Source organism: Haliotis rubra, unplaced genomic scaffold (assembly GCF_003918875.1).
Source record: "Haliotis rubra isolate DU_JTF1 unplaced genomic scaffold, ASM391887v1 Scf616, whole genome shotgun sequence".
NCBI lineage: Eukaryota > Metazoa > Mollusca > Gastropoda > Lepetellida > Haliotidae > Haliotis > Haliotis rubra.
In genome coordinates, this window is record NW_025767320.1 from 483,269 (window position 1) to 510,837 (window position 27,569).

The 27,569-nt window shown below is 40.9% G+C and overlaps 2 protein-coding genes across 3 annotated transcripts in view; one reads left to right on the forward strand and one right to left on the reverse strand.

Moving 5' to 3' along the window:
* LOC124256054 (nucleoporin NUP188-like) overlaps positions 1 to 14,728 on the reverse strand; it is an 80,094-nt gene extending 65,366 nt beyond the window's left edge. The window contains 17 exon segments of the mRNA XM_046689979.1: positions 183 to 233; positions 235 to 288; positions 1,720 to 1,762; positions 2,124 to 2,144; positions 3,046 to 3,122; positions 4,279 to 4,365; positions 4,726 to 4,773; positions 4,983 to 5,051; positions 5,735 to 5,791; positions 9,259 to 9,396; positions 9,973 to 10,000; positions 10,002 to 10,051; positions 11,392 to 11,419; positions 11,421 to 11,473; positions 12,512 to 12,586; positions 14,332 to 14,389; positions 14,678 to 14,728. Coding sequence (XP_046545935.1) covers positions 183 to 233; positions 235 to 288; positions 1,720 to 1,762; positions 2,124 to 2,144; positions 3,046 to 3,122; positions 4,279 to 4,365; positions 4,726 to 4,773; positions 4,983 to 5,051; positions 5,735 to 5,791; positions 9,259 to 9,396; positions 9,973 to 10,000; positions 10,002 to 10,051; positions 11,392 to 11,419; positions 11,421 to 11,473; positions 12,512 to 12,586; positions 14,332 to 14,389; positions 14,678 to 14,697 — 957 coding nt within the window. The 5' untranslated portion in view covers positions 14,698 to 14,728.
* Positions 14,729 to 16,845: 2,117 nt separating this feature from the next.
* Positions 16,846 to 27,121, forward strand: LOC124256061. 2 transcript variants are annotated; one of them, XM_046689990.1, is made up of 3 exons: positions 16,846 to 17,473; positions 25,658 to 25,712; positions 26,640 to 27,121. In XM_046689990.1, exons 2-3 carry the CDS (start codon positions 25,700 to 25,702, stop codon positions 27,002 to 27,004), a joined length of 378 nt encoding a protein of 125 aa, XP_046545946.1. In that variant the 5' UTR covers positions 16,846 to 17,473; positions 25,658 to 25,699; the 3' UTR covers positions 27,005 to 27,121. The 2 variants fall into 2 exon arrangements, with proteins under 2 accessions (XP_046545946.1, XP_046545945.1); XM_046689989.1 differs by lacking the exon at positions 25,658 to 25,712.
* The last annotated feature ends 448 nt before the right edge of the window (positions 27,122 to 27,569 follow it).

The following is a 27,569-nucleotide window of genomic DNA, read 5'->3' on the forward strand; positions in this document are numbered from 1 at the left end:
AAGTGTTTTAGTGTTATCCACCTAGGGACTTAATGTGTTTCTGTGGCATCAATGTTAACAAATAAAAAATTTGATTAGCATTATTAAAAACTAAACATTGGGCAAAATTGTTTGAGTTACATTATAGAAATGTTTGGTTTGGGCCTTTCAATCGCTTTAGACCATCACTACAACGCATCGCGGCTGCCATTAAACGGCTCCACCTTCAGTAGGTCAAGGGTGTAGTCAAACACTTCTTAACTGCAACGCCATGTTGCCCAACTTCCTCGCCATCATGGCATTCTCATCCTCGCCGACGCATTAACTGGCGGAGGACGCCCATCCCAACAATAGCGGTGTTACCTGTCAGCCAGACCCCAGGTGCTCAAATATTTTGTTGACTTTCTACACACAAAAATCAATCGCACTCAGTTAACTGTATGTTACTCTCCTCTTTAGTCAAAAATCTGTGGTCTACTAACACATCTACAGTTGTGCCCCGCTTATCCGAACCTCAAATATCCGAAAACTCGCCCGAACGAAAAATTCATTAAAACGTAATTCACAACGCTTGTAAAACTACTCACTTAACCGAAACCGGGTTTCTGTAACCGGATGGTCATTTTCACATACCAAATGCTAAATCATATGCATTTCTTTTCTCAGATATCCGGGATGGCTGAGCACCTGTCAGTATGTTTACACGCCAAGATTTTACCGAAAGTGGCCTTGGCGCGGCCCTAACATGAAACAAGGGTTACAAGCCGGGCATTCTTTGAAGGGTGAGAGGATTAACTGCCCTTAATTAGCAAGGTGACACTGAGTTAATCTTGAGGCGCACAATTGTTATTGGCAAGGCTAGACGCCCCTGTTGTTTTGGCAGTGATTTTAACCGGAGGTTTATGTTGGGTACAGGAACAATGCAAAAGCTGCGGATGACATCAGAACTGTTTCGCGGATTGGTTGCTAGCATTTGACAGACAGATGAGATTGAGAGGTAGGCATGTTATATTACTGATGGACAATGCATCTAGCCACACCCGAATCTGTCTGTCTTTTTCCATATGGTCCTCGGTTCAGATATCCCAAAATTCATTTATCCGAAAAATTTCAAGAAAAACACAAGTGTTCGGATAAACGGGGCACGACTGTATACTGTTTTCTCCAAAACATTTGATTAGAATCTGATCCAGATGTTACATCAGCCTCCAGCCAAAGAAATATTGTGGACCTTTTCAAATTTTCAATTTTTTGGATACGTTATTAACTGATTTCACAATATATTTTCAGTATTTCAGTTTGGAAATCACCTAATAATAATATCATTTGTTCACAAACCATTAATCATTTCATTCAAAATGTATTTTGTCAGAAGTTGTGAACCTGCAAACATATTTAGTTCACTGTCTCAGCCTCTGTGTAGAGAAATACTGAGTGAGTGAGTTTAGTTTTACGCCACTTTTAGCAATATTCCAGCAATGTCTCAGTGGAGGCACCAGAAATGGGCTTTACACATTGTACCCATGTGGGGAATTGAACCCGAGTCTTCGGCGTGATGAGTGAACGCTTTAACCACTAGGCTACCCACCACCCCACATGTGTTTAGAAATATTGCCAGTGGTGACAGGACACAAAAACAGAGACATGGTCATTCTAGTTTGGACAAACAATGTTCTGTTACCTAACCACCTTGTGCATGTTTAGGAAATGAAAACCATATCAGCTAAAACTTAAACTCACATTAAATGTATCTCTCTTACTGAGGAGGAGGTGCTCATCAAAACTGAAACAAAAATGTCATTGATAACTGTGATCATATCGATATCCAATTCTTTTCAGTATATTTCTTAAGATCATTAACTGATAACAGATGGAACAAGAACACAAAACAAGAAAAATTATGTCTACTAAAATCCTGGTTGCCATGGATAGGTAGCCATGGTAACTAATGTCATTTATCATTGTGATCATATCGATATCCCAATTTTTCAGTATATTTCTTAAGATCATTCATTGTTTACACACAAGAACACAAAAAAATTACGCCCACTAAAATCCTGTTGCCATGGATAAGCTGCTATGGAAAATGACTCACTTGTTGTCCTCGACACTTTACGCCGGTGGAAGTCCATCAGGTCGAAAGCAATATCAGCATTTCCAGGTAGCTGGACAACAGTAGACAGACATGTACCCTTACAAACAATTACACCTGACATGGTCAATATGTGAACAGCAAGACCTTTGCCTAACTGGAGCAATCAAGATAGTCATATCTGCTTTTGCTTCATCTCAAACATGGGGCAAGTGGGGTAGCCTAATGGTTAAAGCCTGCCGGCTCGAAAACTAAACTTACTGACATGGTCAATATGTGAAGACCCGGTTCGAATCCCCACATGGCTACAATGTGTGAAGCCCATTTCTGGTGTCCCCACCGCGGATGTTGCTGGAATATTGCTAAAAGCGCGAAACCAAACTCAGCCAGTCAGTCAGTCATCTCAAATATGCTAAGCCAGCAGTTTGAGGGAGGTGAAAAATCAGATTAATATCAGGATGCACTGATGCTCATACTAGTCTGGACTAACACAGCCCTCTGAGATGTTATGCTCAGCAGATAGTCACCACAGTATATGAACTCGGAGCCAACAAGTAGCTGCATTATCCAATCAATGCCCGTCAGCACCTGGAAGTGTACATTAAGTGAGAGTGAGTTAAGTTTTTTACGCAATCAATGCCTAGCGCCTCAGCAATATTCCAGATACATGGCGACGGTCAGTAATAATCAAGTCTGATCAGACAATCCAGTGATCAACAGCATGAGCATTGATCTACACAATTGGGATACAATGACATGTGTAAACCAAGTAAGCCAGACTGACCACCCGATCCCGCTAGTCGGCTCTTCTTCCAACAAGCATGGGTTACTGAAGATCAATTCTAACCCGTGATATTCATGGGTCGCAACAGTCTGAAGTAAAATATACAGACATATAGATATCAGACATTTACAAATGGGCAAAACTGCCACATGGCCTGCAATGACCATGCAGTAAAGTGAAGATACCCTACCCTATTCTCTTGACAATCTTCTCATCAGCCTTCCCCAGGGCATGTTTGTAGCTCTGTAGGTATCCAAACCCATGACCCTGAAACAGACAGCCCACTGACACAGATCACACACATAGACGGACATAGTGATGGTCTAGGATATCATCAATCTGTTATAGTGATGGAGACTGAGTCCTTCAGCTATTACTGTCAACCACTGGTATAACTTGCACTTGGAATCCTACCCAGTTGTTCTGTAAAATACGCATGAATCCTAGGTCATGTGAAACCATGCACTCTCAACTCAAAATGGCTTCCCCGAGTGACTGAGGATTTAATCCTACATATCACACTATCTCAGTTATATCACAGCATTTCTGTTCAAAGTGGGTGAAAAGTCCAAAATGAAACTGGCCTTTGACCTTTCATTGTCCGAAGAGGACAGCGATGGTGCTGGTGAACTATGAATCCAAACCAGGGCCCCCTTCCACAAAGTGATCGTAGCACTACATCAGTCTTACTGGCAAACAAGGATAAGTTGGAGCTGCGCAGAGAACTCGTATACGACAAGTAGGCGGTGCACAGCAATGAGCAAACCCATTTGGTTTGTGAAAGGTAGAGCAGATGTAGGCTAGTGCACACGCATTGCATGACGATGAAATTGATTCCATACGTAGCTGCACGCGCCTTGCTTCTTGCTTCACCCATTGCACTACACTTGATTGCGGACAACCTGCGGCCCCTTCGCTAAAAATGGTAAGCGAGTGGGCGGCACTCACACATTCTAATTCAGGTCAATTGTCAGGTCAGTGCTCAACTTATCATTGTTTGCCGGTAAGTCGATGTTAAAGTATGGGTGTTATGACCATGTTAGCCCTGCGACTGTTTCATGGGCCTGAGCAAATCTGAGCTTCAAACTTATGATCGGGGGATTCAAACAGACCTAAGCAACACGACTTAAATCCAAATTGTAGCACCTAAGACAACAGGGCCAGCTGTGTCCAATTCTATAACGCAACAAACCTGAGCAGGCTGTGCCAAAACCTGAGATCAGGGCCCTGCTTCACAAAGCAATCGTAGCGCTACGACAGTCGTAAGTCGATGCTAAAGTATGGGAATATCTGAGCATCATTTTTCAGAAATATTATATGCTGACTTTTATTAGGCTGAGCTCAAAGGACTTAACAGAAGTTTACTAGACGAAGTTGCTAAAGTCGCAGACAGTATTTGGCTGAGTTTATTCATGATGCTCACCTTGAATTTCTCCAAGAGATCCAGGAAACCTTTCTCATTTGTCTCAAAGTCCTTGAAGTAAAGTAGCAGCAACTCCAATAGCTCACACTGAAACACAGAAACAGACTGACTGAGTTTGGTTTTACGCCGCTTTTAGCAATATTCCAGCAACATCACGGGAGGGGACACCAGAAATGGGCTTCACACATTGTGCCCATGTGGGGATTCGAACCCGGGTCTTCGGCATGACGCCTTTCACTACACCGTTTACTCAATACATTGTTTATCTTGTAGATGACATGGTGGCCCTACAAAAGGCACAGTCTGTTCTGGATAAACATGTGTAAACTTCAAGCTTTTCTGCCAGGCACAAATCTGAACACAATTTACATGGTACAACACCGCAATGCTGGTTCTCCTGATGCGTAACCTCTGATGACCTGACCTTCAATTCTCAAGGTCACCCACCTGTTCTTTCAGATTCTGGTGTATCCATGCCTGGGATTGATGCTCTGTCTGAAACATGATTCATCAGTTTGCACTCAATTCAAAAGCAGTTACCACATGATTCAAAGAATTTCATGTTACCATGGTTACAATGGGGAGAACTGAAATTGTACTGTGAAATGAAAACCTGAAAGGGCCTTATATATTGCAACAATTTTCCATTCTTCATGACAAACTAGCAGTTCACCTGATGCAGGATGAAAGTGATTGCAACTCACCATCAGTGGCCCGTGAGACTCCCAAGTTGGCATCTGAGCTTTACACACATCGGAGAACTGAGACAGCAGCTGAAAATGACATGGATTTATATATCCAACAGCTTCAACACAAATCTGAGACTTGCTACGTACAGAAGACTTCATAATAGTTATAAAGAAAAACACAAACATGTTATAGGCAAGGCATGACATCTTCGAGTTCAATACAAAACATCCAAATGCACTAGTATGACATTCTATATCTATTATATACCCTCTTATCTTGCATTAATCTGTTACTTAATACATCAAATCATAGCATAGCGGCAGGGGTTCAATACGGAATCTGGGGTGCAATACGGAAGTTGACGTCATCTGTATTGCACCCCTGTATTGCTATCCTAAGTTTCTCTGCTCCCATGAAATCTTCTCGCTCAATACAAAACTTCCAAAGGCACTAGTATGACATTCTACATTTGCATATTTTCTCAAAATACCCATGTATCTTGTTGAAGAATTGTATTAAATTTTACCATGTACAATTAACACTGTGCACTTTTAGTTACAGCATACAGGGAATATGATACCCCTTAGATTTTCTGATGCATGAAGGGAACATGCATAATGCTCGTTGATCAGGGATTTGCCAACAGTTTGGGTGAAAACCAACAAGCATGAATATGGCACTGATTGACCCCAGATCATGAGGGCAAATGTTGGATAAACATACATGGCCATTAGTTACTGGCACAAGCAGGGGCCATAACTCTCACCTTGTCTGTGAGCTGGTAGTTGTCCAGCAGGTCATTCAGGAACTGGCTGTATGCCTCCTGCAACATGACAGGCAAGTAGGTCAAGGTGTAATTGGTAAACAGTCAACAAGGTGTAAACAGTTAAAAAGGTGTAAACAGTCAGCATGGTGTAAACAGTCAGGAAGGTGTAAACAGTCAACAAGGTGTAAACAGTCAGCAAGGTGTTAACAGTCAGGAAGGTGTTAACAGTCAGCAAGGTGTAAAACAGTCTGCAAGGTGTCAACAGTCAACAAGGTGTAAACAGTCAACAAGGTGTAAGCAGTCAGCAAGGTGTAAACAAGGTGTAAACAGTCAGCAGGGTGAAAACAGTCAAAAAGGTGTACACAGTCAGCAAGGTGTAAACAGTCAACAAGGTCTTAACAGTCAACATGGTGAAAACAGTCAGCAAGGTGTAAACAGTATGCAAGGAGTAAACAAGGTGTAAACAGTCAGCAAGGGGTAAAACATCAACAAGGTGTAAACAGCAGTGAGCAAGGGGTAAATCATCAGCTAGGTGTAAACAGTCAACAAGGTGTAAACAGTCAACAACGTGTAGACAGTCATCAAGGTGTAAACAGTCAGGAAGGTGTAAACAAGGTGTAAACAGTCAACAACGTGTAGACAGTCATCAAGGTGTAAACAAGGTGTAAACAGTCAGCAAGGTGTAAACACTGGGTCAGTAAAGTCTAGATGTAAACACATAGCAAGTGAGTGTAGATGTAAATGCATAGCCGGTAAGTCAAACTAAAAAACTGCCGGCCCGATACAATAACAGCTGATGCTTGGCCTCCAAGCTGGCGATTATTTCGAAGGCAAGAAAAGTGTAGACGTAAACACACAGTACGTGTAGATGTAAACACAAGGCAAGAAGTGTAGATGTAAACAAAGTGCAGATGTATTAAACAAGTGCGTAGATGTAAACACACAGTGTAAACAGTGTAGATGTAAAACACAGCACGAATGCGTGTAGATGTAAAAAAGTGTAGATGTAAACACACAGTACATGTGTAGATGTAAACACAAGGCGTGTAGATGTAAAACACGAATGCGTGTAGATGTAAACACAAGGCAAGAGAAGTGTAGATGTAAACACACAGTGCGTGTAGATGTAAAGTGCGTGTAGAGTAAGTGTACACACGTGCGTGTAGATGTAAACACACAGCATGATAAGTGTAGATGTAAACACAGCATGCGTGTAGATGTAAACGTGTGAGTGTAAAGACGAATGCGTGTAGATGTAAAACACGATAAGTGTAGATGTAAACACACAGTGCGTGTAGATGTAAACACACAGTACGTGTAGATGTAAACACAAGGCAAGATGTGTAGATGTAAACACACAGTACGTGTAGATGTAAACACACAGTACGTGTAGATGTAAACACACAGTACGTGTAGATGTAAACACACAGTGCGTGTAGATGTAAACACAGGCATGATGCGTGTAGATGTAAACACACAGCGTGTAGATGTATAACACGATGCGTGTAGATGTAAACACAAGGCAAGATAAGTGTAGATGTAAACACACAGTACGTGTAGATGTAAACACACAGTATGTGTAGATGTAAACACACAGTATGTGTAGACGTAAACACACAGTACGTGTAGATGTAAACACACAGTATGTGTAGATGTAAACACAAGGCAAGATAAGTGTAGATGTAAACACACATGTAGATGTAAACACGGATGTAAACACACACACGACGATGCGTGTAGATGTAAACACACGGTACGTGTAGATGTAAACACACGTGCGTGTAGATGTAAACACAGTGCGTGTAGATGTGTGTAGATGTAAACATGAGTAATGTGTAGATGTAAAAACACACGGTACGTGTAGATGTAAACACACGGTAAAGCTTACGGTGCGTGTAGATGTAAACAGCACGATATGTGTAGATGTAAACACACAGTGCGTGTGATGTAACGTGTAGATGTAAACACACAGTATGTGTAGATGTAAACACACAGCGTGTAGAAGTAAGTACGTGTAGATGTAAACACAGATGTAAACACACGATAAGTGTAGATGTAAACACACAGTGCGTGTAGATGTAAACACAAGGCAAGTAAGTGTAGATGTAAACACACAGTACGTGTAGATGTAAACACACAGTACGTGTAGATGTAAACACAAGGCAAGGTAAGTGTAGATGTAAACACACAGTACGTGTAGATGTAAACACACGAGTACGTGTAGATGTAAACACACAGTACGTGTAGATGTAAACACACAGTACGTGTAGATGTAAACACACAGTACGTGTAGATGTAAACACACAAGGCAAGGTAAGTGTAGATGTAAACACACAGCAATGCGTGTAGATGTAAACACAAGGCAAGGTAAGTGTAGATGTAAAACACATGCGTGTAGATGTAAACACACGAGTGCGTGTAGATGTAAACACAACATGATAGATGTAGAGGCGAGTGTAGATGTAAACACAGTGCGTATGTGTAGATGTAAACACACAGTACGTGTAGATGTAAACACACAGTACGTGTAGATGTAAACACACAGTATGTGTAGATGTAAACACACAGTACGTGTAGATGTAAACACACAATACGTGTAGATGTAAACACACAGTACGTGTAGATGTAAACACACAGTACGTGTAGATGTAAACACAAGGCAAGAGAAGTGTAGATGTAAACACACAGTACGTGTAGATGTAAACACACAGTACGTGTAGATGTAAACACACAGTACGTGTAGATGTAAACACAAGGCATGATAAGTGTAGATGTAAACACACAGTATGTGTAGATGTAAACACACAGTATGTGTAGATGTAAACACACAGTGCGTGTAGATGTAAACACACGTGTAGATGTAAAACACAATGGCACAGATAAGTGTAGATGTAAACACACAGTATGGCAGATGTAGACGTAGAAACACACTTTAAGTGTAGATGTAAAACACACGGTATGGCGTGTAGATGTAAACACACAGTGCGTGTAGATGTAAACACACTTGTAGATGTAAGTACAGTGTACAGTAAAACACACGTGTAATGTAGATGTAAACACAATGCGGTAAGTGTACACAGTGCGTGTAAACACACAGTACGTGTAGATGTAAACACACAGCGTGTAGATGTAAACACACAGTAAACACGTTGTAGATGTAAACACAGATGTATGCACGAATGTGTAGATGTAAACACACACGAATGCGTGTAGATGTAAACACACAGTGCGTGTAGATGTAAACACACAGTATGTGTAGATGTAAACACACAGAAGCATGCGTGTAGATGTAAACACAGGCATGCGTGTAGATGTAAACATTAAAGGCAATGCGTGTAGATGTAAACACACAGTACGTGTAGATGTAAACACACAGTGCGTGTAGATGTAAACACACAGTACGTGTAGATGTAAACACATTGTACGTGTAGATGTAAACACAAGGCAAGATAAGTGTAGATGTAAACACAAGGCTAGATAAGTGTAGATGTAAACACAAGGTAAGATAAGTATAGATGACTCACCTTGTATGGGTGCTGTGTGTCAGGCCAGAAGTTGAGCACTTGATGGAGACACTTCAACAGGTACAGCCTCTCTGTAAAGTAGTAGTCTCGGATCTTCATGATCAGCGCCTGGGCGTGGCGCTCATGACCAAATACTTGCTGCAAACGTCAGTTCAGGGATCACATTTAGTTACATACAATTGAATAATTTTCAGTTCTTTTCACCATACATCTTTTTCAATCACACCAATAGTAATACATAGACTCCAGAATACTCTGTACCCTTGGATGCAAAGTAAGTAGCGGCCTCGCTCTATTAATGTACAATGTAAAATATATGTGTACAATTCACAGATGCACTGAAGGTAAATCACTACCAAGCATGCCAGTTGATACATGTTTCAAGTATACAAATGCATTTTAGTTCCACTATTTCTGTTAGGCAGGGGAGGTGACTCTTTGTCTGCTTGTGTAGCGAAATAAGTGAGCCAGTGAGAAAGAGAGATACACAGAGGGTGGGTGTGTGTGTGATGTTCTCTCTGACTCGCAAAAGAGAAACTGTGACTGCAGGAACTACACAACAAGTCATTAACAGCTTTGCAACTTGTTATAACAATGTTATTCTGAGGTATACTGACCATTGACAGTTTGCTAAATCCAGGGGTAACTAGACCGGACAAAACCAGTTTACCTATGGACATAATAACAGTGTGCAAGCAAAAACGCTGTAATCACCTGCAGGTTTTTCTTGGAGCCCCGAAGTCGTTGGCAGGAATGACATAAGGAGGTCGTAGCTCTGAACCTCATCCAGGCCCTGCAAACAAGAGTGAGTGAGTGAGTTTACTTTCACGCCGCTTTTAGCAATATTCCAGCAATATCACGACAGGAACACCAGAAATGGGCTTCACACATTGTACCCATGTGGGGAATCGAACCCAGGTCTTCAGCGTGACGAAATTAACGCTTTAACCACGAAGGCTACCCCACCGTCCCCTTGGAAACAAGACGAATCAGTCGTGAGGCTGTCTATACTCAAAGAAACTGTCAGGGAGCACAGGGGCAGTCATCTACGTGCACAATCTCTGGAAAGAGTTGCCTCCCTTGGGCATGCCAGAAATCTGTTATTGGCTTTGAATCCCTGAGTGTATCAGATTGTCAGCACAAAGCTCAAGCTTGTGAGTTTCACCAATGTGATAAATATCCAACACCGTCAATCACTTCAGGTGTTACTCGCACCAAGCTGATATGCTGTGATATAAGTAAAATACTGTTCAAAGTTGTGTTTATACTAAACTCGTTCACTCAATATTGTCAGATATTTACAGACCCCGCCATATAGCTAGAATACAAACAGTATTGTCAGATCTTCAAACATGGAAGTCTCATGTCTTATAAAATGATCAAACATGGGCAAAACATTTGGAAATCAACGTGCAGCATGCTGTAGATCAACAGGGGTCACCAAGTTCACGCCTGCTTCCCCAAACCTAAATTGATGCTATCTTGGATACACTCCTGCAGAGTATCAATGAGTGAGTGAGTATGGTTTTATGCCGCTTATTAGCAATATTCCAGCAATATCATGGCATAGAGACACCCGAAATGGGTTACACACATTGTACCCATGTGGGGAATCGAACCCAAGTCTTCTGAGACTGAGAGACAAGCCAATGCTATAACCACTAGTGTTGGGAATTGGTTGAAATCTCACAATTGATGATTGCTTCATTACCAACTAACAATCAGTAAAAAAAATTGGTTATCGCCATTTTTCAGATTTTCCTATCCAGATTGTTATTGCAGATATGTATAACAAATGCAACCTGCTACTTTTCAAGTGATGACTAATATATCATGAACACAAACATCCAAGAGTCTTCAAGAAATATTCAGTCATGACTTTTCAGTTAGTGAAGTGGGTTTTCTAAGAATTAAACTAGTTTTCAGACCCTGACAACTTCAAGATATGTTCCATCGTGAAGCGCTTCAAAGTCTAAAACAGCAGTTCCAAAATTGTCTGTGTTCGATTATGAGAAAATGTGATTGAGTGTTTGGTCGCTTGGTCACTTCGACACCACTAATAACCACTAGGCTACTCCCTCCGCCCCAAGTGTCAAATATCATTGTGTTAGTATCTAGCAGTGTCATACACACCAGGAACCGGCTGAGTTTCTGCTGAACTCGAGTCGAGCCTCGACACTTTCCTCTCCTTCTTCAGCTGCTCTCCAGTGGGGTCCTGCAATACCAGTTACCATGGTTACAACATCCTGAGGCCAGACACATTTATTCCAACTAATTCATTCAACACAAGTGAAAATTAACTACTAAGTCTGTGAGAGGAATTAACATTTGGTCCATCATTCAAAGCAGTGTAAAATTAAGCTCACTCACTCACTCTTGTCTGAGACCAGTAACAATCTGGATGGATTAGTTGCTTTCATTACATTTAAATCTAGTCAGTTCACAATATCGCTGATCTGAAATGAGCTTTGCACAAGATGGATATGAACAACGACTGTCTACCTTGAGTTAGTGGTGATCCGATTAATTGAAATAATCGAGGATTGGTCCCAGTGACTAAACGACCAAGCAATCGATCATGTTTTCTCATAATCGAACACAAACAATTCTGGAACACTTGTTTTCATCAACAATATTTTTCACAAGGTTGGTTTTGTCTGTTACATTTCATAAGCACTATAAGCTCGCTCCAAGTCATGATTGAATTTATCTTAATGACACCAAGAAATTTAAATCCCTATCATACTAGTCATCCTTTAAAGATGTGAAATTTTGCCAAAACCCCCAAAATAACTACATGGTTTTTTCCTTATTTTTGTGCATTAACAATTTTCGATGATTGATCGATGGTAATGAACCAATCATCAATTATGAGATTTTAAACAATTCCCAACACTACCTTGAGTGAGTGAATTTAGTTTTATGTCGCTTTTATAAAAGCAATATTCCAGCAATATCACAGCGGGAACACTAGAAATGGACTTCACACATTGGACCCATGTGGGGAATGGAACCCGAAGTCTTCCATGTGATGAGTGAACGCTTTAACCACTAGGCTACCCCACCACCGAAGAAGCCATCTTCTTCCTTTATGTCCCAAGATTAACTGCAAATCTCAAGAACAACACTACCATACCCTCATTTTCCTATAGGAATATTTGTGTTTGGCAGACTTGTGTCTATTTGACAAAAGCTTTAATTCCACAAACATAAATGACTAAAACAATTTTAAGTGGAGACACTTGGTACTTACGCTTTGTTTTCTGTAGAAGGTAAGGCCATCTAATATCTTTGTCTTGTTTTTCTTCAACTCTATTGCAATCAACTCCTAAAAATAAAACAGTAAATCTAATTTTATGTAAAATGCAAATATTACATCTAGGTAATTAGCTGAATGCCAAGAGGTGAGGTGAAATTGGGTTTTACGCCGCGGTTTGAGAATATTTCACTCATATGACGACGCGGCATGCATGCATGTATGTATGTGCGACTGCTTGTACTAGCCCAGACTTAAGCTGTTTTATAGTGCTAGCCCACTGAGATACCATGCCGCAGTGAAGCATGAATACCCCACTCAGACACATTTATACTGACTCCTCGGAAGCCGTACTCAGTCCTTGTTGTACCCATTAATGCCAAGCCTGGCAGTGACCAACAAGTACCATATTTTAACGTCTTTTGGTATGACGCGGTCGGGGTATTGAACCCACGACCTTCCGCTCTCCTGGTGAACACTCTAACCACTACACCACGGAGGCGGTCAGCTGAATGCCAAGACTATTTTTATGATGGTGGCCTGTAAAAAGAGAAATGTAGACCCGAAAACCTAGTGTGCACTGTGCCTGATGACAAGCACTCACTCCATACCATGACCTCAATATACAGCTATTTCTGTTCATACTACAAACAAAACACATTGTATACATTGCTGAATAGTAGGGCTGGGATCATTCACCGATACATCACGATACATTTACGTTTGATACAGCTATCGTATCGACGACTGGTGTATCGATACAAAACGATACACAACTTTTTTTCAAAACAGTATTATCTTAAACATGTTAAAGTACATATTTAGAGAAACATACGCAAGTATGATAGAGTTACTTGTTTGTTTATTACAATAGTGTTATTGTTATACACAAATACCTTGAAATAAATCATCTTAAATCTTAATACTGTGTCATTCTTTCAAGGTGTATGTATCGTGATATGTATCGTATCGCAGGTAAAATATCGCGATACGTATCATATTGTGACATAGTGTATCGTTCCAGCCCTACTGAATAGGGGAAACAAAACCTCTTTTGATCTTGACATTATCAACTATGTGTAACAAGCCATGTTTAGTGATATCATCCTCTTTGGCTACAGTCTTAAGAGAGCCCTGTAATGCAATAAAACAAATCTGTGGTAGGAGCAGGTAGACAGTCTGTTGAAATAGTGTTCTACGTAAAACATCGGTAACCTGTTTACTGGTACCAGTGAGAATTCCCCCAGAGGAGGATTCTTCATTTTGGGTACAGGTTTTGCCTGCCATTTCCTGTTGTCTGTTTAATGCTATTCTTGTGTGTGTCAAACTTAGATCAAGCATTTGTGATTAAGTATGCCCTGAAGTAGCATGAAGTTACCTTTTTGAGCATGTTTACTTGCCTTTCAAGAAATGGGCAAAATATGTCATTTAGTCAAAACACCACAGAGATGTATTCATTGAGAATAAGAAACAGAATACAGTGGTATAAGAAGATTATAAGATTTTCAAGATTTGGAGACTCAATGACAATGTCACATTAAATATCATATTGTTCAAATTTGTATTGATAAAATAGAGAGTCGCATATAAAGTGAATATGCCCCCAAGCATCTTATCTCCTGCTAAATCACTGCCACGATAATCTCAGGGATATTTCTCATTAACATTAAATTGAAATAGTTTGACATGATACTTAATTTGTAATTTACTACCACACATACGGCACACGGTACATACAACAGATATCGAATAGATTTTAATGTAACATTAGACGATTGAACAGATCAGACATCAAATTGAAACTGATTTCAACTTACCTTTGGCCTTTGTACGCCTGCACCACTTATGAACTGCCATAATGCTCGATTGTTGAAACTAGATAACATCGAAAGGCTCCTTATACATCCAGTGGATAAAAAAGTGTGCTTAGTACGCAAACCAAGTAACACTTTCTCTTCGGGGTCTACGAAAACATTCACTGCACGAAAACTGAAGTACTTGTTTTCTTTTAAGATGTTGTTTAAACAGGACACAAGAAGCACTTTACGTTTGAATAGATTATTTGCCAGGGCTCTAAATTAAACACTGTATTATCGACAATACGCATGTTACCCTAATTTTAGCACAAACAACATTTATATGCAAATGATATTCCAACGTTACCTCTCCACGCCTCCCGCCATTATTCAATAATGGCTCTAAACAACGCTAACATCAACAAGTATTTGCAAGCGCTTCCCCTTAACGCTGTGAGGAGAATGTGACCGCTAGACTTCGGCGAAAGAGATATTTTCTCATTCGTAATGCGAATACCACTGTGCAACTATACCATTCCAATGCATATTTTTAAAAAGTTGATGATTTGAAGTGGTCATATTGGTCATAACCACCGGAAAAATCCATTGGTGGTGATAAAGCAACCAAGATAAGATAAGAAAAGATATTTTAAAGTATAAGATAATTTTATCATACCGGAGGAAGAATGCACAAACATATACACAATGAAACTGACATGATTCAAATACAATTAACCACATAGGTAAGAGGCTGAATAATTCCAGTAGTTATCACATGATGATGATTCAAAACGTGTTGCATTCACGAATACTGGGTGGTATGAAAGAGTGTTGGGCTCTGTTTTGAGGGAAGGTAATCGAACGCGGCGTCGAGAAGGAAGTAGTTCAAAATGTAGTCTGTCTCACAGTCCCTTTGAACCAAAAATTATTTTCCCTTATGCGCAAATGTTAAAGCCCCAAATGAAGCAAGTCTAGATTTCCCAGGTTCTCCGAACTCACTTGGAGCCCTTTCAATATAAATGGGTTTATGTTTTACCATCAAAATTATATATATTCAGGGACTATTCAAAATGGTATGATAAAATATGGGAACTATCAATTCTGACATTTAGTTGCCTTTTGACAATAATCTATGTGGGTTCACTCAATTTAGCTAGAGTCTTCCTAAAAAGGTCTTGTTAAGACAACATTGCACTATGGCTAGGTGAGAGATGAAGCGTGAGCCTTTGTTCTAGGGCTATAGTCTATATCTACAATGCGACACGATTGAAGATGTATGCAAGTGTGGAATCCAGGAACTATTATTGTGGGGCAAGGTTCCTCCCCTGTAAAAATTGTTATGGGTAAAGTTCCTGTGGGTAAAGTTCCATGTGGGCAAAGCTCCTGTGGGCAAAAAGTTCCTGTGGGCAAATTTAACGTTACGCGTCGCCGATATAACTAAAATTTGCGGCTATATAACCACCGGTATACGTCCCCAATTCGGCAAACACAGTACAGTTATCCCCTAAATGGATGAAGGGGATATCCCCCGGTCACTAACCACGACTAGGGCGGTGGCGTAGTGGTTAGCGCGTTCGGTCGTCACGCCGAAGACCCGGATTCGATTCCCCACAAGGGTACAATGTGTGAAGCCCATTGCTAGAATATTGCTAAAAGCTGCGTAAAACTAAACTCACTCTCTCACTCTAACCACAACTGTGTGATGCGCACATAAAATCGTTACACCTCTGCCGGGCCAAATACGGATTTTTATCTTCGAAAGGTGTTCGGGCGATACCATAAAATTTTAATACATTTTGTTCGAAGTGAAATACAGATACACAGATTTAATTGATGATCCAATGATAATGTTTCCACGGCCATAGGGTTTTGTCTACCTATATCGCGGCCGAGTCCTAGAGACCAACTGGAGAAACACGTGATCTTGTACCAACAACCCAATATGTCTGGAGGGCACCTGGGGCATGAGTCAGCGTTATATTAATGTTATGTAAATATTCCCAAAATATTTTCCCAGAGTTTGGTATATGGAAACCTGAAGAGGGGATGGTGTCATAGTTTCCAAGTGTGCGCACAGCTAAGCGCTTCATTGAGGTAGTAAGTGGTTGATCAAAACGTTTCGCTCGCCACGCCGAAGACCCGGGTTCAATTCCCACATGGGTACAATGTAAAGCCCATTTCTGGTGTCCCCGCCGTGATATTGCTGGAATATTGCTAAGAAAGCGGCGTAAAACCATGCTCACTACACTGCACTTTGGGTTTACCAAAATGCCAGCAACTGAGATTCTGAGAATGGTCTATATCCTACACACGTCAACATTATCGGACAAGGCACCGTGTGTGTAGTGTTTATAATATAGGACCAAACACAATCTAAACAGTGTGCATAATCCCGGACACTGTCAAATGCGAGGATCAGTCTAAAATGATCAACGTACCTAGTAAGGGCTGAACGGAGTGGTACACATGCCCTGAACATGGATATATATTTACTTTCTCACGTTAAGGTGCGAGATAAGATGCATGGCACGCTTCAGGTATATATGTATAAATATACGTGTTACTCAAGAATGTTTCTTGACGGATGATACAATAGACGACCTCTCAAGACAGACCCGTGTCACTTCTACAATGCAGTAATGAATACGTGATATATGAGCGTCATTGACTGGTGACTTGCGCGTTATACCTACTTGACCTGTGTATGTAGGTATGTGTGTAGAGACTGGAGCCAAGCACCTGTGACTAATTCCATGCAAAGGGATATACCACACTTGTGTTTTGACACGGGCACACCTCGATATCAACCGTGAGTCTCGAAACTGTGTCACTGGAATCTCCCCATTTTTAAAAAGTGTCAGTGAAAGTTTAAACACCGCGTTATAGAACAGGCGACCAGGTGACAGCCGGGTCTCCGAGTTTGGCCTTTATATCGAGGTTGTTGTGAAGGACATGGGCTGTGCGGTCTCTTGTTGAGGGAAATGAGTGTTGTGGACTGGACAGCGGTCGACTGAGGTTGAAGAGCGTTCACGAAGTGGAGTTTGGTGTATGTGATGACGTGACCTGTGACGGAAAGGTGGACGCCGCCACAGAGTTCCAGATGTTCTGCGACATGTTGAGGCCATGCAAGTGCTGACTTTAGCCTTAACAATGAGTCAAGCAGGTGAGACGAACACACATATTTATTGCTCTGATTTTACCATGTTTAAATTTATTTACTCTTGTTGTATGGAAGGAATATAGCTATAGTTAGGTAATTAACGTATTTACGCCTTCACAATAGTGCCATTGATCACAGACCAAACATTTAACGAAGCTACGTTTTACAAATAATCAACACGTTAAGTCTTCACAACAGTAACGCTTATTATAAATCCAGCATATTATGGATTGGCGGGTGAGCTTTTAGCAATATTCCAGCAATATCACAACGGGGACACCAGAAATGGGCTTCACACATTAAAATTATGTGGGGAATCGACCCGGTCTCGGACGCGACGAGCGGACGCTTTAACCACTAGGCCACCCCACAACCCCCAGCATATTGTGAGCACGTATGGTTTCATATTTATTATCAATATCTGATAATATATACACTACATACATTTACAACGTTACGACTTCACAATTGATTAACACAGCCTTTACAAGTGGTATTCTATCGGTTAAAGCGTTCACGTCACGCCGAAGACCCGGGTTCGAATCCCCACATGGGTACATTTGTGTGAAGCCCATTTCTAGCGTCCCCTGCCGTGATGTTGTTGAATATTGCTAAGCGGCGTAAAACCAAACTCAGTCAGTCAGTCAGTCAGTATTTACAACATTTCACCACCTCATATAAGCATCAAATAAATTTTACCAAGTTACGACTTAGTATTAATTAACCCAGTTACGCTTTTGAAACAGTAACTTCACCAGAATATATATGTAACATCATTTCAAACCTGACCACACCGAGAAAGACTCCATTGAATGTATTTAATGTTAATTCAGACATGGAATATGACTAGTGAGTGAGTGAGTATGGTTTTACACCGCTTTAGCAATATTACAGCAAGATCACGGCGGGGACACACATTGTACTCATATGGGGAATCGAACCGGCTTTCGGCGTGACGAGCGAACGCTTTTAACCACTCAGGCTACCCCACCACTCCTGGAATATGAATAGTGAAGTAATATATCACTAAGTTTCACAGTAACACCACCATCCTATTACGTACAGATGTAGTGATCGTACACTCTATGAATGAGACCGTTGATGTGTTTTGCTATTGCTAGTCCTGAACGGAATGCACCTTGCAGGAAATCAACAGCCTCCCAGGCAATAATATGAAGGGTATATATCACGGTTTACCAGTCACTAATATTATCGTCCAATATTATTGGAGACGCCAACAGACCGATAGTAATATATGAAAGATAGGTTTACAAAGGTCTTCTGGCTATAGGGCCTGATGAGCCAGAACGCGACTCTCACCAAAGATCGAGAGAGCTTCTCGTGTATTATTCAAGTGTATTTCTCGAGTTCGACTCCAGTAAGAACATGTGACAAACTGACAAGGTCCTTGTGCCACTTTTGTAGTTTGTGTTTGTAGCTGAAAAAGAGTTTGTCTTATAGCTCGGTGGTGAAGACACGATCGCCGAATATACGCAATGCTCTAACGAATTATACCGACCCAGAAACCCAGTAGCAATTGCAGATCTGGCCTTTGTTTCTATGCAAGTGCTGTAGGTATGTACATTGGAGTCAACACAGCGACTCGAGCGCCGTGACAAGACGATCTAGCCTAGTCCCACACATACTAGTCTCTCTCCGCCGTGGTCGGTCAAGCTTAAAAAGACAACCGGAATGTCAACAGAAAGTGAAAATGACTCTGATGACCCATTTTCCGAAAAACAGCCGAGTCGTGACGAGTGTGTTGTTGGATTGCAGTCGTCGTATATGACGTCACGTAACTGTGTTAAGCCAAACTGTGACCATTATCATAATGTAAGAGCAGCATTTTTATTTTCTGTGTTTCTTATCGCCCGACCGACACCTTTTTTCATTCCGACACCGCCGACTCGAACCTAAAACGTACCGCCTTGTCATATATAAAATATTTATCTTCAATTAGTTGCAGCCACAAGGCCAAAGAACGCGAGAAATAGTAATGAGAATTACAATAACAGAGAATCAAGAACATTATTAGGATAATTTTGTCTTTATTAAGTTTCTCTTTTTTCCCCACCGACCGACTCATGTCCATGTTTTACTTGGAACACAAAAATAAAATGATGCCTTAATACAGAGCTCTAATGAAAAGCCAGAGACTGTATATGTTACAGGCAATGTGTACGACCATCAATTTGAGGGACGGTGGGTAGCCTAATGGATTAAAGTGTCCCCTCGTCACGCTGAAGGCCTGGGTTCGATTCCCCACATGGGAACAATGTGTAAAGACCATTTCTGGTGTCCCTCGCCGTGATATTGCTGGAATATTGCTAGAAGCGGCGTAAAACTAAAAAATTCAAACCAAATCGATGGCCATTTTCCTCGAATTTATCATGCTCCTTGCAAATTTCGTACAATTCGTACAAGATTACCAGTGAAAATATTCAATGTCACAATAACTGTTACCTCTGTGTATAATATGCAAACCCATGGCGACTATGTTCTGTTGTGTTATCTGTTGGAAACACATATATTTTCTCGACGCGCACATTGTATGGGTTATGCCGTCATGACTGAATTGACTGCATATCGACTATACCTAGCGGGGAATGTTACACGTCTTCTTGGTGGGATCTTATTTTCAAAACAGTGATCTTCTTTAGCATAATGAAATCTTGCCTCTTGCCAAAATGTCACGCGTTGCAAGGTAACAGTTTTCACCTCGACTGCTTCCTAGTGCTATCTCCCTGACGTGTAAAGAAACAAGTCATATAATACTGTGATACTAGTGTAGAGTGAGTGAGTGAGTGAGTTTAGTTTTACGCCGCACTCAGCAATATTCCAGCTATATAGCGGCGGTCTGTAAATAATCGAGTCTGGACTAGACAATCCTGCGATTAACAGCATGAGCATCGATCTGCGCAATTGGGAATCGATGACATGTGTCAACCAAGCCAGCGAGCCTGACCACCCGATCCCGTTAGTCGCCTCTTACGACAAGCATGGGTTACTGAAGGCTCATTCTAACCCGGACGTTCACGGGTATACCAGTGTAGAACAGGGGGTGGTAGGGTAGCTTGGTTAAAGCGTTCTCTCGTCACGCCGAAGATCCGCATGGGCACAATGTGTGAAGCCCATTTCTGGTGTCCCCCGCCGTGATATTGCTGGAATATTGCTAAGAAAGCGGCGTAAAACCATGCTCACTAGTGCAGAACAGGGCAAGATGTGTCGGAAGTTGTAGTTGCAACTGCGTTTCTTTTTTGTCTGCCTATTTCTTTGTTTTTCAATAGGGATCACGAGTGTGTCTACCTCCTGATAGGTAATAATTACAAAGAACATATTAACCGTGTAAGAAATTAATTTCGCTACCGTAGTGAAGAAGCCGTCAGCGCAATGTTTCTGGTTTAGCTTCCGGTCCAGGACGTTTGATAGTTGACTCTCAAACTGAGTTCGTTAGATCGCGTGTCCTATCATCGATCAAGTTTTATTACACAATCAGTCTCGAATTCAACTTTTAGAGAATGTTCTCGAACTCCAATCTAAACACTCCGATACTGGGACTTGTTTGTTTCAAGAAATCAAACGCCTCACTCGGCTACATGACGGTCTGTGGATGATCAAATCAGGACAAGACAATCCGGTGATTGACATCATGAGCACAACACACATCTGGAATACGATGACATGCACTAGCCAGGTCAGCGATCCTGATCACGTGACCCATTTAATCGCATGGATTTCTGGGGCATAAACGACCATATTACCCCAACTCGCCACGGTCGGTTAATAGATCTGTATCAGCGACAGTCCTGACTTCATGGGGTTTTTTTCTGACTGCCTGACAGATGATATTGAGGGAAGAGATGATGTATTTATGATAGCGTCTCATTTCTGGCGTTATCGTATTGGTTGATTGATTAATGGGGCGTTTATGGGTGTGTTTATGCATGTACAGTAGAATACTTTTATAACGAACACGGATATACCGAACTGACGGCTATAGCGAACTGTTTTAAAAGTCCCTAATAAACCTTATACAGTAGATACTGTATGTCATTTGCCGTGTCATCCACATACAGAGAGTGACTGAAAGGTGGTTTATTACACAGTCAGCAATATTTAAGTTGTATAACCAAATGATAAAGTCTGGGTCAAGCGATCCTGTGATTTATAACATGAGCAGCCGGTCCGGTCATCCATTGTGCCAACTAGATCTTTATTTATATCAGCTCATTAGCGATCTCCACATATACAACGTGTACGTAGAAAAACAATTGATAAAATTCAGCATTGAATTTCAAATCCTTTTTTATATTTTGTCTCAGATCTACTGCTACCGTATCCGCCATGATTGTTTATAGCAAACTATTTACTTTCAGTCGTTTTTCTGAAATCTTTCTAGAAGTGAGGGAACGGAGAAAGATGCATGTATATCATTTCTAAAAAGAAATCACATTTTCAATAAAATACTACAATAACATCTAGTCTGAGAAATGATCATATTTTACATAAAAACTGTTCCTAAATAATAATGATAAAGTATAATGAAAATGAGCCAAGAGACTTTCCTTATTTTAAGAAACTGTGGTAATGGACACTTGCCACATATTTTAGACTTGCAAAGGCTTTCTTGGATGTATTTGTTTGAGGGTCTGTATGACAGACTTACAAAATACCAAACGTACGAGAATTTATTTTCTTTAGAATTAGATACTCTGCATTAATATTGGTATTTTTTAAAAAACTTTGTGTACAATTTTACGATTGGAAAATAGCAGGATAAAAGTATTCACAGCAAATTAATAACTGACTGACTGACTGAGTTTGTTTTTACGCCGCTTTTAGCAATATTCCAGCAATATCACGGCGGGTGTCACCAGAAATGAGCTTCACACATTGTACCCATGTGGGGAATCGAACTCGGGTCTTCGGCGTGACCAGCGAACGCTTTAACCAGTAGGCTACCCCACCGCCCTACTTAAAGGTCACATGCAACCAAAAAATCAAACATAATTAAAACACAATTATCACTTATTCATGACATATAATATACATTGCTGTTTATGAAAAAACATATAAACAAAATTATAAGCGTTCAATCGCAAATCAAAAGTGCAATATTTTGTACTTGGGTTTTTCCTTCCCAAGAAATGAAGCAGCCGGGATACCGAACCCAGTCAGAGCGGGTGGGTGTGCACTCAAGTGTAACGGCTGGTTCATTTGCAGATGCCCTGACGGCTCATTGTGTGTGTATATAGAGAGAGATGTTGGGTTTTGTAAATACATGCTCAATTTTTTGTGTATAATATTTTGCAATTAACAGACATCATAACATGTCATGTGTACAAGTATCACACCTGCCTGTCTGTGTAATTACACAATGACAACAACAGAGACCGAACTGGGGCCATAAATCAAATGTGTTTTGTTTATGGTGCATAGCCTAATTGGTGTTAAGTTCAAATTGCATGTGGTCAGTGATTGAAATTGTGTATTAAATATTGTCATTAGCAGACGGGAGGGCAGATACATAGGTGTCAATAAAACAGACATTGAGTTTTGTCTGTGAAAACGACATATCTATTACAGTTAGAAATTCTGTCAACGCTTAATAATGACATTGCTTTTAAGTATCGAACTGAGAAAGTGACTCGGTAAGAAGAACGTGTGGTGAAATAGACAAATGATATTATATAAACAGTTAAATCGGTAATCAACTGTAATGACATATAAAAAGCTCGCGCCTGTGAATATCAACAAAACATTAGAAAAATAGCTCACACCAAAGCCTTCACCGGACAACCCACTTCCAAGCTGCGCGAACCTATTTCACTGCGCATGTGCTATGAGCGCAGCTCAGCTGTTGAAACCACTTCAATTCCCCCAAGCGCTGGGGGGAAATTAGTGAATCGTTTGAACTCCGATTTCGCGCGGTTTTTTTCATCACGTTATTTTCAATCCTTTATAAGTTGAATTTGCATTTTTGATAATTTGTTTCCGGTAAGTCCATACCGAAAGGTAACAGAATCTGCAAAGTTGTGTTTTACGTTGCATGTGACCTTTAAGCAGAGGCATTTGAGGTCTGTAGCGCTACAAAGTGAAATGCGTCTTAACATCTGCTGGCCAACCAAGCCTCGCCTCGATTGTAAACCTTGTTCTTGCATCACACCGTTCACACGTGATCGCAGAGCTACGACAGTCGTAGGTCTTCGTTAAAGTATGTGAGTTACGATCACCTTAGTGCTACGACAGTCGCAAATCTACGTTAAAGTATGTGAGTTACGAGCAACCTTAGTGCTACGACAGTCGCAAAATCTACGTTAAAGTATGTGGAGTTACGATCACCTTTAGTGCTACGGCAGTCGGTGGTCTTAGTTAAAAGTATGTGAGTTACGATCACCTTAGTGCTACGACAGTCGCAAATCTTCGTTAAAGTATGTGAGTTACGATCACCTTTAGTGCTACGACAGTCGCAAATCTACGTTAAAGTATGCGGGAGTTACGATCACCTTAGCGCTACGACAGTCGCAAGTCTTCGTTAAAGCATGTGAGTTACGATCACCTTTAGCGCTACGACAGTCGTAAGGCTTCGTTAAAGTATGTGAGTTACGATCACTTTAGCGCTACGACAGTCGCAAGTCTTCGTGTTAAAGTATGTGGAGTTACGATCACCTTTAGCGCTACGACAGTCGTGGCGGCTTCGTTAAAGTATGTGAGTTACGATCACCTTTTAGCGCTACGACAGTCGTAAGGCTTTCGTTAAAGCATTGAGTTTCTGATAAACCTTGGCGCCACGATGGTATCTTTGAAACGGAAGATGCGAGAGGTTAAGATCAACGCCCAGTTTCATTAGGGTAACAATAACGCGTAATTAACGAAGTCATGGAGCCTAACCAACCGGTTCATCAAGTCATCTCTCGTGATACAAGAACAGGTTGCTGGGAACCTTCCTAACCCGGAATCACGTCAGATTAGGTATTAGTGAGACCACACATTGAGCAGGTCGTGTTAGTCATAGATGTCTAAAGTTCAAGGGCTTAAATGTGCCTGAGAGAACAGCGATTCAGGCACGTACATGAATATAATTAGACCAGCATTAATTAATTTATATTAATCTGATTACGGGCTAATCCCAAGGTAGGTGCATAACAGCAGCTCAAAGCTCGTGGGCTCAAAACCAATCCTAATAATAATTAGGTTGTTAAAGTAGGTTAACCAATAAACGTGTTTTATTTCTTTGAGTGGCATTTAGAAGTTGGTGTGGATGAACAACGAGGAGAGTTTTATGGATATACAACTTCTTTAACATAATTTCAGCGATGTTTCCGTGTAGCTTCTAACACCGTTGTCAAGCAAGCAAGTGATGTACAATACTGAAGGCTAGGTTTATATATATATAATAAACTTTGAACAGTAAATCATTGATGCTGCACAATTGAGGTTGATTTACAAGGTTGGAGGATGTTTACACAAGAAGACATTTGTTACACAAACAGAATAAGCTATGGGGGGATTATAGGGATGAAGTCAGTGATATGACAGACAGGAGAATAATGGGATTAAGATTGCTTGGTGATGAGTTGGTTGTAGGCAGTGGGGATGTAATATCCTTGGTCTCTGTTCATGGCCGGTTGGAGTCTCTTGATGTGAATGGCTTCTAGTAGTTTTCTGATCTTGTAGTGGGTATGATTACTGGTGACTACATTGATGCTGTTCTAACGGATGTTGTGGTCTAGGTGAGTTTGGTGTGGTCAGAGATGGCGGATTTGGAGTCTTTCTTCTTCACAGAGGATTGATGTCCTTTGATTCTTACAGGAAGTGGGGTGAGGGTGTTCAGGGCTCATGCAAAACGTTAACTTCAATGTGGTCTTTAGTCATTTTCAAAAGTTCAGGAGGGGGATCCGCCAATAGTACGAGTCTCCACAGTCACATATTAAAGACGTGTTTTATTAGATGCTTGATTGGCATTTTAAAAAGATGATATTTGATGAATATAGATGCTTGTTACATCTTCTTTCTTTATTCGAGTTTGGAGTTTCTCTCCTCTGATCATCAGGTGCAAAACTGAACAGTAACTCAGTTTTACCTGATGATGGGGCCAGAACAAGCCCTGAAACGTTGTACTCAAGAATAAAAAGAAGATGTAACCCAGAAAAAATCTCTATGTTCAACGTGTTTTATTGTTGAAAGGTAACGGACCCGTCGCTGGTAATACCATTCCATCCATTGTTTATGAAGAGAATGGGTGAGTGAGTATTGTTTTATGGCACAGCAGCACTATTCATTGTATTTCCACGTAAAATATACTCATGGAAACGAATAAGGGAACACATGAAAGTACAAGTGTTCCGTTGTTCTTTTCCAGGTTTCTTCACGAGGTATGTATTGCACTGTGTGGTGAAAGTCTGGAATAAATAAAGGAACACTTGTACTTCCACGTGTTCCTTTATTTGTTTCCATGAGTATATTTAAGCTGGAGTATTCTGGTAGTTGATAGTATGAGTAAAGTTCCTTGCAGCAGGGGAGCGATACCGCCGTCAGCCAGTTAGGCTTTATGACACAAATGTGGTGTTGCGAGCCCTCTTACCCACACATGGAGTTAAACTATATGCGTGTCAGACTGAATATAGAATTAATTCAGTTCTGAATATTATTTGGATATGGGTAACACGACGATGATACCGTTTTAGTTATTACACTCACTGACACTGACGTTCGGCAAATTCATAATAAACATATGAGTTGGAGTGAGTGAGTGTGTGATTTTAGTTTTAACGCCGCACTCAGCAATTTTCCAACTCTATGGCGGTGGTCCGTAATAATCGAGTCTGGACCAGACAGTCCAGTGATCAACAGCCTGATCATCGATCTATGCAATTGGGATACGATGACATGTCAACCAGGTCAGCGAGCCTTACCACCCGTTTGTCGCTTCTACGACAAGCATGGGTTACTGAAGATCAAGTCTAACCCATACGAGTTGAAGTGACGTCACTGACACTTATCTTCGGGATATCGACGTTGAACACTCAAACATTGAATAATTGAAATAAATAGACTTACATTGAGTAAATGATTTTGATTTAATTAACACGAACTCTAGCAAGGTAAGCTGGAATGCAATTGTGTGCATGTGACAATCTGTCAATAATTTTGTATTTTCTACTTCCAGACAGAGAAGCCGGAGATATGTCTGAAATTCTGAAAACAGTGTCTACGTTTAACCCAGAGCATGTATCTGAAGTTGTATTGACAGCTTCAAACGAACAAGAAAAGTCCTCAGTTGAATCTCAGTGTCAGGAGTTATTCAGCCCTGGGTTGAAGAAAACATATAGACAGGTAGATTCAAAGCCGTCATTAAAAGACGAGTTCGAGCCCCTGTTGAGAGTTCCGCCCGGTGATGTGACGGATGCGGGTCTGACATTAAGTGAGAACATCGGATCACGTGTTCGGAAGCTGGTCCAGGTGGTGATAGACTCGCTGATCAGCGTCAGGACTCAGGATGAGGATGACCAGCCCTATCGCAAGACAGAGTGATCTCTAGTGGAATAAACAAATACATTTGTACAAACCTCATCAACATTGTCGTGATGCGTGTTTAAGACAATACTGTACTCTTATACTGAAGAACATAAATAAAGAATCGGAATATCCCTTTCAAAACCTGTAAGAATTGTCTGCCAATCGCGGAATCGATTTACGACTATATCTTGAGCATGTGTTTATGGGTGAGTGAGTTAGGTTTTACGCCGCTTTTAGCAATATTCCAGCAATATCACGGCGGGGTTACCAGAAATGGTTTCACACATTGTACCCATGTGGGGATTCGAAACCGGGTCTTCGGCGTGAAGAGCGAACGCTTTAACCACTAGGCTACCCCACCGCCCATGTGTTATGAACCCGTATCAACTAGTGCTATACCATAACACGTCCCTCTGAAAGCACCCATCATAAACACGAAAGCACCCATCATAAACACGAAAGCACCCATCATAAACACGAAAGCACCCATCATAAACACGAAAGCACCCATCATAAACACATGCAAAGGCTAGTCAACTGTTGGAAATACGGCAACATACAACACCAGTCGAAGGAGGGA